Source organism: Rhodamnia argentea, chromosome 5 (genome assembly GCF_020921035.1).
Source record: "Rhodamnia argentea isolate NSW1041297 chromosome 5, ASM2092103v1, whole genome shotgun sequence".
In the NCBI taxonomy this organism is placed as follows: Eukaryota; Viridiplantae; Streptophyta; class Magnoliopsida; order Myrtales; family Myrtaceae; genus Rhodamnia; species Rhodamnia argentea.
In genome coordinates this window covers 1,935,746-1,949,819 of record NC_063154.1, presented here as the reverse complement: position 1 = coordinate 1,949,819, position 14,074 = coordinate 1,935,746, and the positions used below count along the sequence as shown (strand labels likewise).

At 40.0% G+C, this 14,074-nt stretch overlaps 2 protein-coding genes across 2 annotated transcripts; both read left to right on the top strand.

The window, feature by feature from the left end:
* Positions 1 to 1,805: 1,805 nt before the first annotated feature.
* On the top strand, positions 1,806 to 3,638 carry LOC115743683 (peroxidase P7-like). The gene is made up of 5 exons (XM_030678582.2): positions 1,806 to 2,055; positions 2,498 to 2,689; positions 2,788 to 2,953; positions 3,104 to 3,502; positions 3,544 to 3,638. The coding sequence occupies exons 1-4, from the start codon at positions 1,837 to 1,839 to the stop codon at positions 3,493 to 3,495; spliced, it is 969 nt and encodes a 322-aa protein (XP_030534442.1). The 5' UTR covers positions 1,806 to 1,836; the 3' UTR covers positions 3,496 to 3,502; positions 3,544 to 3,638.
* Positions 3,639 to 10,317: 6,679 nt separating this feature from the next.
* Positions 10,318 to 12,693, top strand: LOC115743684 (peroxidase 4-like). The gene is made up of 4 exons (XM_030678583.2): positions 10,318 to 10,591; positions 11,182 to 11,373; positions 11,473 to 11,638; positions 12,118 to 12,693. The coding sequence occupies exons 1-4, from the start codon at positions 10,373 to 10,375 to the stop codon at positions 12,507 to 12,509; spliced, it is 969 nt and encodes a 322-aa protein (XP_030534443.1). The 5' UTR covers positions 10,318 to 10,372; the 3' UTR covers positions 12,510 to 12,693.
* Positions 12,694 to 14,074: the final 1,381 nt, after the last annotated feature.

Below are 14,074 nucleotides of genomic sequence, written 5' to 3'. Positions count from 1 at the left end.
GGAGGAGATTTTAAAGCTAACACAGTATACATAATATTTGACCATTATTCTAAAGAGATTTTGACCCAAAATTGTGCGAGTAGGGATGAACTTAGCGGCCAAAATGCTGAACACAAACTATTTGCATAGGTATAAAACCTCTTGAGATGATCCTTCATCAATATAGACCATTATTATGTATCAATCTATCTCATGGAAAAGGCAGGCCGTACCCATGAAAACTAGATTCTCAAACTGTCCGACAAAAAAAAAAAAACAGAGGGTTAATGGCACAAATCAGAGAAATTGTCGCAATTCGAACATTATCGAAGGGGAAAATTGTCCAAAAAGTCATAAACCTATTGCACTTTTGCCTATTTAGTCTTAAATCTATTTCATGTGTGCCAATTCAATCATAAACCCCTTTTTTGTGCAAATTTAGTCTTAAATTTTTTGCATTTATAATGATTCAATCAATCTAGCCAACTTTGGCCGGCCGATGTTCATGTGGATGCTGACACCGACGTGGACAATTTTTATAATATTTTAACATTTTTTGAGATTGTCATTTTTGTTTTTTCTTTTCTTCTTTTCTTTCTCTTTCCTTTTTCTTTTACTTTTTTCTTCCTCCAATCGATCGTTCTTTGGCGACCATCCGAGGCTAGGGTCGGTAAGGTCGACCTTGCCAGCTATTAGCGGGGGTGAGCATCGGCAACGCTAGGCGAGGTCGAGCCTCGCCAGCCCTAGCCTTTGGCCGGTCGCCACCAATGACCAACTGGAGGAAGAAGAAAGGAAAAAAATAATTCAAAAAAATATTAAGGCCAAAGCCAGAATTCATGTTTTGAGGAAGCTGTTCGACTAGCCCCAGTGGGAGCAGTGACTAGCCTCATAGGTTGTTGGGCGGCTTTTTGCTCGATCCATATAATACAGCGTAACTATCAAAGAAGCTTGCTATCTCTCACGACCTTTCGGTTCCCGGTATCCGGGAATCCCTTTCTATGTTAGCTATTGGGGGGGGGTCACTTCTGAACTTGAAGAATGGGGAAGTTGAAAATTTTATTAAAATTTGTTAAAGTCAACGCCGATCCGCTAATGTTGGTTAGATGGACTGAAGTGCCACAAATATAAAAGATTTAAAATTGAATTAGTACAAATACAAAATATTTAGGACTAAATTAATAAAATTAAAAGATTTATGACCGAATTGACAAAAATACAATAGATTTAAGATTTTTTTTATAATTTTTCCCCGTAATAAACATCTGCTTCTCCTATAAACAGAAGGAAAAAAAAAAAGGGACTCCCCATTACATAATTGACTCTATCCTCTTACAATTCTACGCAGATGGTACACAAAAGTCAAGTTGAAGTACTTTTGAGTTGCAAAAAGCTGGACATTAGCTCAGCCAGAAGTGAAGTTTCGATTTCCCAATCATGCGGAGACCACGAGACATGATCGTGGATGTCTCTCGTTCATGGATCCCCGCTTTTCGACAAAAAACGTTAAAAGCACGGACGGAGACCTTTTGACAAATTATCCACCAACTCCATCTGAAATTATCGAATCCTTTGGCAATGTAAACATCACTTTTTCAAAGAAAGCCGCGTTCCGCCAACTTGACCAGAGATTGGTTCCATAGTCATCGTTTCTGGTGCCTAATCCCTCACGTTATCTCTTCCTTTTTCATCTTTCCGAACCGAGAGTTGCCATGCACCTTCATGGGTCTACGTGTTAGGTCACCTGCTGAAAAGCCGTTGTCGCCTTTAGAGCCGCGCTCTATATAATCCCCACTCGTGTCGAGTCATTTCCTCATCACAAACCACAGCACGGTTCGTTATTAGTGAGCTAAAGAAAAAATGGCCACTCCTTCTTCGTTTTCGAAGGCCGTTTTGACTTGGGCTTGCGCTGTGCTCCTTATCGGCTGCACGAGCGCTCAACTTTCGACCAACTATTACGCCAAAACTTGCCCCAAGCTCTTCCCAACGGTGAAGAAAACCGTGCATGCGGCGATTGCCAAAGAGACCCGCATGGGCGCCTCTCTCCTCCGGTTGTTCTTCCATGATTGCTTCGTCAATGTAACTTTCTCTTTCTCGTCTCCACTTTAGCTTCTCAACATTCCCTACATGCTTCTTCAACTGTCTGTATATGTGTCCTACGAGTTCTGTGGTCCATTCATTCGTCAACAAAACCCCAACAACATGCGCTCGAGGTGTAAATTCTTGCATCGGTCAATTCTTAGCCAAGACTCTCTCTCTTTCATCGTCGTCTAGTATTTGGCTCTATCTTTCTTTTCGTCATCCTTAGCGAGAATTCAACGTATTCAGAGAAAAGGACAATTATAACAAAAGTAAGGGTGTCGGTTTGTCTTGTCCGATGTCCAATGCAAATACGTAAAAAGAAACACTTGACCGAGTATGGTCATTTGAAAAGTACGCATCCCATGCAAAGCAAAAGAATCTTTCATTAAATTATAAACCAAAGCCATTGCCTCGTCAATAATCATGATTTCTTCATCAGGGTTGCGACGGATCGAACCTCTTGGACGACACGCCTACTTTCACCGGAGAGAAGAATGCGACCCCTAACAGAAATTCCCTACGAGGGTTCGATGTGGTGGACAAGATTAAGTTCGCAGTGGAGAAAGTGTGCCCAGGCATTGTCTCGTGTGCTGATTTGTTGGCGATTATCGCCCGAGATGCGGTTGAGATAGTAAGTCATTGGAATTCAACTAACAAAGGAATGGTAGAGATGAAAGCTTGTGATTAATTTGAATGAGTACTAATTTTGTTGGGAATGAATTGGGGCAGCTGGGAGGGCCAGGGTGGGATGTGAAGCTGGGAAGGAGAGATGCGAGAACGGCGAGCCAGGCAGCAGCCAACAACAGCATTCCTCCTCCAACTTCTAACCTCAACGCCCTCATTTCCAGTTTCCAAAATCACGGCCTTTCCCAAAAGGACCTCGTCGCTCTATACGGTGAATACACACACTCTCTTTCTGTCTAATCGGTTTTGTCCACCTCATCACCCGTAGACCGACTCTATACAGTAGACTTTATATAATTATAATATCCGAATTACTCGAATTAATGCTTATTTGTATGCACTTTTACTCTTAAATGCTCAGGAGCGCACACAATTGGGCAAGCGAGATGCACAAACTTCCGGGCCAGGATCTACAACGAGAGCAACCTCGACAGGTCATTCGCTGCGACGACGAAGAGAAACTGCCCACGCATCACCGGCGTCGGCGATAACAACCTGGCCGGGCTCGACTTCCAGAGCGCGACATCGTTCGACAACACCTACTTCGTCAACCTCATGAGGAAAAGAGGACTCCTCCACTCCGACCAGCAGCTCTTCAACGGCGGGTCCACCGACTCGCTCGTCAGGGCTTACGCCAAAAGCCAAGGCACCTTCTACAAGGACTTTGTGGCAGCCATGATCAATATGGGCGACATCAAGCCCCTCACAGGATCCAAGGGCGAGATCAGGAAGAAATGTAGGAGGGTCAATTAATTGCTGATAAAAGATGGTTGTTATATGCCTAGCATCTCTTAGAAGGTCCAAACCATTCCGTAATCTCCAAACATCGGAGACAAATAATCGATAATAGTGTGGAAAACCAAGAGAGAAGCTTTCTTATGTCCTTTAAAGCTTAAGGTTGTTAATACACTTTTTTCCCCTCATGTGCACTTCTTTTGGACTCGAGCAAGGAAAAGTCCCACTCTTCAGATTCTAATAATTTGTGCGTGTGAATCACAACAGCGCATTCCTCTCTCATTCGCAGCACTAATGTTATAACTGAGAATGAAAGACAGCTTCTGCTGCACAATTTAATATGGACTTATTGTACTATGAAACCATTTTAGCTTTCGATTGGCGCTTTTCTGTCCATGACCGTGCTTAGGTTGCACCGCGATTTTCCCATGCATCTGTCAAGAACATAAAGCGGTCACTGAATGATCTGCTGTCCCTGCTGATGCATCTTGAAGTCTTTGGTTATATGGCGGCATTAAGCCAGGAGGATCCTCAAGCAAAGCACGGAAATGAACACGTAAAGTACCTCGACAAGTAATTCGCATGGTCTGTTATATCTTGCTCAGCAAAAAATGGCTCTTGGATAGAAAATTGGCGCACGTTCACACTCATCTTCCACGTCTGGACCACATCTACTTGTTCATGAAAGAAATGCTTATAGCAAAAGAGATTTTGTTCTTCCCATGCGTAACTTGTCGGTAATCTCTGACCTTCCCTCTGGGACGGGCGTTGTTCTTCATTAGGAAGGAAAGAAGACCGTCACTTTCCTCCTTAGTAGCGCAATGATCTCTGAAGTTATTGCACATAAAGATGGTTCTGTTGCTTGGGGACCCAGGAAATTGAATTGAAAGTTTATATTAAGAATATAGAGAACAGTGTTGACGATGCCCCAATAGTCAAAGCAAAGGAGAAAATTGCCATTTTCTTGTCTTATTGGTTAGAACAATCCATAAAAAAAACATGACGCAAAAAAATCAGGAAAAAAACGGAAGAAGAAAAAAACCCAAAAAGGAAAAAAAGAAAAATTCAAAAAATTTAAAATAATCCATGGAAATTAACATGGTGTTTCAATGATAAATCAAATAAGCAAGAAAAAAAAATTGCTCATGTCGGCGTCGACTGTGTTACGTAGGAAGGTCGGTATCCACATCGGTGATTACTGGCAAAAATTGGATGAAATGACTACCTTGGCAAATCTTCAAAATTTTTATGATTAAATTGGTTAAATCGAAAGATTTAGTATTGAATTGTCATCCGTATAATATGTTTAGGACTTTTTTGGCAATCATCCCACAAATTGATTTGGCTTCTTTTTTTTGGAAATTCTTCTCCAATTTGTCTTTCAACTTCTCTAGCAATGGTTAGAGTTTTTCTTACTTCTTATATTGTTGTGGTGCTAGTGTAAATGGCCTCTAGCTGTGTGATTATAGATGAATTATTGTGTATCTTACTATTCTTAATAATTAGTGGAAGTTTTTTTAGCGATCTCGTGTTTTTCCCACATTGAGATTTCCACGTAAAATTTGTGTGCGCTGTTTTTCTACTTCATCTTTAATTTTCAGCACAATACTATATTTACTAGTTTAGGGCTGACATTGCTGGAATTCTGACCGGTTGCTGTTGAGGTTAATTTGATTTTAGTTGGTTGAGTTTTGAGGAAGATATCGATCCTGGACGGGTTTAAGCAGTAAATCGTTGCCATTTCTCCCCCAACATGTCCCACATTATTTGTCAAACAAGGCACCACTTTGGACCGAAAATGTGCGATAGCTGTATGAAAATAATTGTTTTGTCACCGACGATGGACAAAAGTTGCAATACAATCCTCCTTGTTTCCCTCACGTTGAAAATCTCAACATGTTTAATATTCCTTCCAATTTTCATACATTATTTGTTCACCTAACATAAATATTTTCATAAATATTTGTTCACCATTTAAGAGAAGAAAATGATGGTTTGGAAGGTTATTCCCCGCCGAAAATTATGCATTATTTGTTCACCTAACATAAATATTTTACTAGCTTAGTTGAAATTGCAGCAATGCTATGTCTTCTAATAAAACTATTCATGGTCAACAATAAAAGGAAAATCAAGGCGTACTCATGATTGTTTACATCTAAGGTCTATCCCGAGTAATCAATTCTGAATAATCTTCTCGATAGAACTGTTACGTAACATGCGTTGATCTAGATCTAGATCATAATGAGAATATTCAAAATAATTGAGTCTCCCAATGGTAGTCGGTTACTTAATTTTTGTAACGTGCTAATCTAATAATGTCCTAACATGCTAGTTAGCGAGTTTGATGATCAATGATGCCTACTATCCCATATCAACGGCCTCATATTTAATCAAAGGTTCGTTACAATGCCTAAGGATGTCATCAATAAGACACTAACTAACCATCTTAAGATAAGATTATTTGTTCCCTTTACCATAAAATTGCCATTTGATATAGAGCAAAAGAATATTTAATATGTGGACGACTCTTTCTCTTACATTGTGGAGGATGACATGATACCGTGATTGACTCGTTTGCGATAGAAACAGAGTAAAATAAGGAATTGGGTGGCATGAAGACCTATCAAAATGGGTCATACACCGATTCATTCATCCATATTTGATGGCTAAGTTGTTAAATGGGTTTATTATATTCAATAAATAGGTCATAAATGAGCTTAGAATAGTAAAACTATAATATTATATGTATCAAATGATTTCACAATTTACTTAGGTCTAACCCATCTCTATGACTCTCTTCACTCTCTTGTGCTCGCTCACTCCAAGCTCTCATCTCGGTTTGAGTATGAATTTCCCTAGATTTAGTAGAATATGAGAGTATTTTAGCAATATGGATCGAGATGTGCATATGTTGAATATGGATTGGGTCGAGTATGAGTCGCTAAATTTGTATTACATTGATGAAATAGATCTATTTGGATTAGACCATTTTCAGGCCGACCCAATCCACCCGTTTGACAGGTCTAGTGACATGTTACGAAAGAGCTATCTCAATGTTTCTTGACTTGGACGCCAAACATAAATTGAAGAAGCCAAAAAGATCTCGAACCAACTACACGATTTGAATATTGTTCCATGTGAGGACGCCAACCAAGTCAACACTCGATTGCAGGCAGTAGGCACCATCCCATGTCCATGGTCAGATTTCTAAGTGTTCTCATCACCTAAACATGTTGACGCATTTTCAAAACTTAGCCATGAGTCAACGATCATGTCATCGGACACCATAATCCAGCGTCCATGCAGGCATTACCTATCTTTTGACAAAATAGAATATGCCATTCGGACCAGTTTCTAGGTTCCTTCGCGCGGTGAAAACTCACAAAGTTCATTCATTCCCTTGTATCCTACGAAAGTGATAGTAATATCATCACAACAACAACAATCAATAAAATTAGTAAAAACCCCATCAAGTATTTTAGATAAGCAGATTTATGTTGTTCAATTCCAAAAACTACAGATTTGTTTCCATGCTAGTAAATTTCAATAAATGTCGCGAAGTGTCAAAAATCACTTGGTAGCAAAAATAGCCGGTGACAATTTTTTTATATTTTCAGATAAGCTGTTGGTAACTTACCAACACTTTTGTAAAATTACTAAATCATTTTGATAGTTTGCAAATTATACCAATTTCGGTATCAATATTTACATGACTTACCAATTAATGATACTACATACCTGATGTTCTTCCACCTTTTATGAACAGAAGATCCATCTTATGAGCTCACGATTCAAAGCTGCAATCTTTGAAATGGTCAAGTCCACGACGTGTTGGTTTTGCTGGCCGAAGCATCGTGCAGCATCCTTTTCAGCTGAGGAAACCCAAAGAAGAAAACTCAAATGTGAAATGACGACTTTGTAAAAAATCCAAAAAAAGTCAACTTTTTTCCCGATCAATGAGGAGGGTCGCACCGTCAAAGAGAATAGAGTAGACAAATACTGAATAGATAAGAACTGTTGTCTCCACAGGCCTCCGGAATTTTTAAGTTCAACTGCTCCAAATGTCGACATCGAGAGAGCGAAAGCGATGGATGATCAAACAGATGGAGGAGTCACAATCGGCTCAACAACTCCGCCAAAGATCGCTGCATTATCTGCTCTTCCCAATCACAGTTAGAAAAAGCAGAGAAACTTCTCAGACGGCTTTAGAAAAGTTTCATGCAGGCATATTGCACAAATTGACTTGCATCGATGTGTAGAAAATACGTAGAAGACCTGTAGGCCAAAGAACTTTAATGAATCTTGGTTGATTTATTTCGTTGCAGCATACGTGCACAGCGAACAGAATCAACCAAGATTAAAAAAAAAAAAAAATTCACCTGCGGTTAGCGTGCTACGCCGTTGAAGTCAAATGTGTCCATGGCTTATGCGGTGTTGGACAAGATTGTTGGAATTGGAATTAAAAATAGTTTTCGACAAATATTCTTCAAGATACAACAAAGTCTCACATGAGACTAGCAGATAGTAATTCTGATATCTCTCCAGAATTTCTCAAAGGAAACAATTGGAGAAAAAAACTGTTTTATTTTTGAGAAAACACGAAATTGAAAGTTCACATTCTGAACAATGAGCAGATAATAAAAATAACTTCAACTCCTACATGAGCAGAAAATTGTGCGCGCACCCACGAGTATTGTGGAGTCTAGCCACTTGCCCATTTCTCTATTTAGAAAACTATAACATCCTCCTAACTTAAAAAGTATTTCACACTTTCTTTTCCATCCTATGTGGGATGAAGTAAAGGCACTTTCCTTGTTTGTTTTACAAGCAAATTTCTAACATACGGGACATTGATAAATTGTTTCTGTACTAAAAGAGATGATTTCAAGTAGTTGGTACTTTACAGAAGGTCAAACACTTGTATCTGGTAGTACAAGTACTGCAAGGAATACACCATACGGGTACAGGGGGGAAGAGATCTCCTTTCCCTTTTCCCATCCTTATCTCACTGCTGTGTCTCATTCATCCAAATGCCGTTATGCATATAAACAAGGATAGTCGTCGAAATCGGTAATTGAATGCATTAACAATTGAGATTTTGTGAGACACTGTTGTAACAAATGCGAAAAGCAAACACAGAACATAAGGATTTACGTGGTTCGATCAAAGTAATTTACGTCCACAGGTGAGACAAAACAAGATTCCACTACAATAAAAAAGAGTACAGATTATAGAAGTCGGTCTTATTAACTGAACAAAAGCACACGGCTCACAAGTCTTTCATGTGAGAAAAATCCTCAATATAAACGAAAAAACTTAGCCGCAGTATAAATAGAGCCCAAAAATTTTTTCTCGAGGGCGTTGCCCCCGAACTCCCATAAAAATATGTTCGTACCGTTATAGAGATTTGTTCACTTACTTCGAGTTGGGCCTATTGGCCCAACTCTCCGTGTCACGAACTAAATCTCAATTTTTTCTTCACTTTTTGGCTACACAAAAAACTATGTCGAGTCGGGTAATGAACCGGATCGAGTACATAAAATTCAAGACATATTTAACACACACCAATGGAGACATCTTGTGAGGTGGACGGTTGTCGTCCGGTACGACAAACTTGAGAAGTGATTCTTTTTCTAGCACGTCGCGTTCGCATATCACAAAGAAGTTTCCATAGTACCATGGCATGCTAATTTTTTGAAGGAAACGTAAAAACATAGAGGAAATACTCACCACCTAAAAGGTCAACCATAAGATAAAAAAGTATCTACAGACACAATTAGCCCTCAAGGAAACCTTAACAAAGATTTATAAAGACACAGCTCAGAACAAACCCTTCAAGCGGATGGGAATTTCAAGAAATCAAAACTACCTTGCTAGACTTAGATGGAACATAATTACTCATGTACTCCTGACTTCACAATCAAAATTCGATGCATAGGACTCAATAAAGACATACAAATTCTTAACAACTTCACTTCTCCGTGTTTTCTTACCAGCACTTAGAATTTTGTGCATAACCCTCCCTAGAAAACTCTGAATTGCCTAAGATTTGACGCGTACAAGACTAGACACGCATAGCTATCCGACCCTATGTGTTATTAGACCATATTGAATCAATCTTGAAAATCTAAACAAATTTTGACCTTTAAAATTGTGTGAATAGAGATTAACTTAGCCGCCACACAATTTACTTAATTAGCACTAATTATGTGGCGCCGGACTACACCTCCTTCATCAACATTGACCATTACTATATCACAATTTTTTCCCATGGAAAAGATAGGCCTTACACATGGAAACAAGATGCTCAAATTGAGGGTTAATAACGTAAACTAGAGAAATTGTCAGAATGTGATCTTTATTCATCACCTATGCTTTGATCTATGTATTATAAAAGAATGAGAGAAATGGCCAAAACATGAACTTTGGCTCAGGGTTAGAAGTGAATGTCTACTTCCCCAGTCCCACGAATAATTGATCTCTTTTCATGTGGAGACCACGAGACACTACCGTGGATGTCTCTCATTTATGGATCCCCGCTTTTCGACAAAAGGATCAGAACTACCCACTGAGACCTTTGACAAAATCAACCACTAACTCCCACTTAAAGAAGATTATCACGTCCTTCGGCAGTGTAAACATCATTTTCAAAGAAAGCCGCGTCTCTCCAACTTTGTCAAGATTCGTCCCATATCTTCATGCCTTTATCTTTTCACCTTTTTTTTGGCCTCTTTCTGAACGTAGAATTGCCATGCACTTCCATGAGTCTTCGCTTTAGGTCACCTGCTGAAACCCCTTGTCGCCTTTGAGAACCGACTCTCTCTATATAATCCCGCTCGTATCGAGTCATTCATTCATCAGACGCACAACATTTCGTGATCAGTGTGTGGGGAAAATGGCCTCGCCTTCTTCGTTTTCAAAGGCCATTTTGACTTTGGCTTGCCTTCTGCTCCTTGTTGGCGGCACGAGTGCCCAACTTTCGATTTACTACTACTACGAAACCTGCCCCTTGCTTTGCCCGACGGTGAAGTCGATCGTCCAGGCAGAGATTGCTAAAGAGGCCCGAATGGGCGCCTCGCTCCTCCGCTTGTTCTTCCATGATTGCTTCGTCAATGTAACTTTCTCTTTCTCCACCGCTTTGACTTCTCAACATTCTTTCCCCAACACATTAGACCAATTCATAATTGTTTCTTTCATCATTTGTATGTGTGTCGCATGAGTTTTGTGGTGCAGTCATTCGTCAACAAAACCTCAACAACATGTTCTCGAGGTGTAAATTCTTGCATCGGTCAAGCCTAGACAAGAGTCTCTCTCTCTCTCTCTCTCTCATCGTTGGCGAGAGTCCAACATATTCAGAGAAAAGAATAAATAAAACAAAAGTAGGGTGTCGGTTTGTCTTCTCCGGTGTCCAATGCAAAAACGTAAACAGAAACGCTTGACCTAGTATGTCATTTGTAAGGTACGTATCCCATGTAAAAACAAAAGAAAGGACTTTGACCCGGTAAGCCATAATGAAGTAAGATGCTCCACTGTAGTCTAGTCAAGTTCCTATTCGCCAAATTTAAAAGCATGTATTTTAGTGGCTGTGGATTGTTATATAGTCATTTGAAAAAGTCGTCGATGCTCATAGAGAAGAAAGAGTTTGGGTCATTAAATAACAGGCCAAAGCCATTTCCTTTTCGATATTTATGATTTATTCACCAGGGTTGCGACGGATCGAACCTCTTGGACGACACGCCTACTTTCACCGGAGAGAAAAACGCAGCCCCGAACGTAAATTCCCTGCGAGGGTTTGACGTGGTGGACAAGATTAAGTCCGCTGTGGAGGGAGTGTGCCCCGGCGTCGTCTCGTGTGCTGATTTGTTGGCAATTATCGCCCGGGACGCTGTTGAGATAGTAAGTCATTTGGAACTCGACTAGCAAAGGAATAGTACAGATGGATGCTTCTGATTAATTTGAATGAGTAATAATTTTGTTGGGAATGAATTGGGGCAGCTGGGAGGGCCAGGGTGGGATGTGAAGCTGGGACGGAGAGATGCGAGAACTGCAAGCCAGGCAGCAGCTAACAACAGCATTCCTCCTCCAACTTCTAACCTCAACGCCCTCATTTCCAGTTTCCAAAATCACGGCCTTTCTCAAAAGGACCTCGTCGCTCTATACGGTGAATTTCCCTCCTCTCTCTCTCTCTCTCTCTCTCTCTCTCTCTCTCTTTCATTTTCATATGTATAAATACATATATGTGTGTATGTATGTAAGCAATGTTTAATATATTTTAAGACACTTGATAAACATACAAAATCTACAGAATATTGATTTCAAATGTAGCGAGAAATATCCGTACTTACAAAATTACAACGTTTCTTTGTTTGCAAAAAGCTTTGACGATATAATTATTCATGAGCAAGTGCCACGGAGAGATAGAACCTACTAGGTCAAACCAATCACATGTCAAGAATCTATGAGATGCACATTGGGTTCTGCTAAAGGACCTAACTTTTTATGCAATTTCTACACTTAAATCGGTTTTGTCCACCTCGTCACCAGAAGACTAAGTCTACATAGTATTCTTTATATTTTCATAACATCCAAATTACTCGAATTAATACTTATTTGTATGTCCTTTTACTCATAAATACTCAGGAGCGCACACAGTTGGGCAAGCCAGATGCACAAACTTCCGAGCCAGGATCTACAACGAGAACAACATTGATAGCTCATTCGCCGTAACGACGAAGAGCAATTGCCCAAGCGTCACCGGCGTCGGCGACAACAACCTGGCCGGGCTCGACTTCCAGAGCGCGACATCATTCGACAACACCTACTTCGTCAACCTCATGAAGAAAAGAGGCCTCCTCCACTCTGACCAACAGCTCTTCAACGGCGGGTCCACCGACTCGCTCATCAGGGCTTATGCCCAAAGCCAAGGCACCTTCTTCCAGGACTTCGTGGCCGCCATGATCAATATGGGCGACATCAAGCCCCTCACCGGATCCAACGGCGAGATCAGGAGGAACTGTAGGAGAATTAATTAAATATTGCTGAATTTAGGATCTCTGTGTACTCCTTAATATGGAGTTTCGGTAATAAAATTCCATCTGATCGGGGTCTATTTTGCTGGTGTTTATTTGCATTTGAAGCTTTTGTTGTTGTGCAAGCATTGAGAAGGAATTGTAAGAATCAAACGTTGTAATAACAGTCCTGCCAAGATTTCGTCAACTGTTACACATATCTTTTGTTCGAAAATTTTAAAGTTGTTAGGAAATGCATCAAGATGTTTACCTATCGACACTATTCTCTATCATCTTGCGGGCATCTGGTAGGCACATCGACATGAGGGAGATAAAAAAAGTAGAGGGTTGTGAGCAAATTCGAAGCCAAAAGCTTGGAAATTTCTCCCCTGGGGTTACATATGTTATGGATATTCAATTAGAGTGGTACTCAAAAATAGAATGACGAAGCATGTGGCATCACACCTCTCGAAGAGGAGCAATCATCTGGCTTTGTTGCAGCTAAAACATAGAGCATTAATCATGAATGTTAGGTGGATTCACTCCCACGTGGAAGAAGCCCAATGCATTGCAAGCCCGAAAGCTTCAACCCATATGACGATACATATGAAGAAATAGGGTTTCTCACTATTATTATATCATAGCCGCAAAGTGAAGTTGTCGAGACGTGGTAGCAAGAGATAAAGAGAGAAAAGAAAATCTGGAAAAAAGGTATTGTCCGGTTTTCATCAAGTTGACATCGAAGGTCGATTCGCGGTCTGATTGCTCATGATGCATTGTTCTCGAATCCGATCGATTTGATTTTCATCTGGATATTCTTTTATCAGGTTTTCCTGAGTAGAACCGAACCTGCGTTTTGGTTAAATCTACACTTGATCTCTTGCGAATCCACATTTATTGTCAAGAATGATGTTCTTAATGTTGTTGTTGCTATGTACCTCTAGTATTAACAAGAGAAGAACATTGTTTACCGTTGATAGTGAAGATTTCGGGTGGACTCCGGTCCCATGATTTTTTATCTTCTCACATCGGGGAGATTTTCCACGTAAAAATTCCATTGCGTTCGTGGGTGCTTGTCATTTATATTTTGGCAGATATATTGCGCTATTATATCGTTTCCTATTAGGTTTGCGCAAGAGGGGAGATTGTTTTATTCCACTGCGCTAATTCGATATTTTTGGGATTGTGGCTGATCTCCTAACACTAATCGAGTCAATACATGCTCCTCAAAGAAGAGGAGGAAAAGAAAGCAAAAAGAAAACCATTTCCTCTAGATTTCATGTGCTGGTTTTGAAGAATACGAGAGATTCCGTCTGTATCATAACTACTCTATTGCTTACCGTTGATACCTAAATCACCCCGACAGATTTTATCATACCTTTCTAAACAAAATCATCTCAGGAATCGGATTCATCGACAGTATCAAAATTCGACTCCTAATCAAAGATGCAGTCGTTTATTTTCGCCGATAAGACGATTTGCGAGATGTCGGGGACTTATGAGAAAATTATTGGAAGGACTACGTTGAAATTTGGCGCAAATGTTTAGGATCAAATTGATAAAATTGAAAAGTCTAGGATCAAATTGAG

Bases quoted from the DNA above. Each gene is read 5' to 3' on its own strand.
- LOC115743684 (XM_030678583.2), top strand. From the start codon at position 10,373: ATGGCCTCGCCTTCTTCGTTTTCAAAGGCCATTTTGACTTTGGCTTGC. The intron at 10,592-11,181 runs GTAACTTTCTCT...TTTATTCACCAG, and splicing joins TCCATGATTGCTTCGTCAAT to GGTTGCGACGGATCGAACCT. The intron at 11,374-11,472 runs GTAAGTCATTTG...GAATTGGGGCAG, and splicing joins CCCGGGACGCTGTTGAGATA to CTGGGAGGGCCAGGGTGGGA.
- LOC115743683 (XM_030678582.2), top strand. From the start codon at position 1,837: ATGGCCACTCCTTCTTCGTTTTCGAAGGCCGTTTTGACTTGGGCTTGC. The intron at 2,056-2,497 runs GTAACTTTCTCT...TTTCTTCATCAG, and splicing joins TCCATGATTGCTTCGTCAAT to GGTTGCGACGGATCGAACCT. The intron at 2,690-2,787 runs GTAAGTCATTGG...GAATTGGGGCAG, and splicing joins CCCGAGATGCGGTTGAGATA to CTGGGAGGGCCAGGGTGGGA.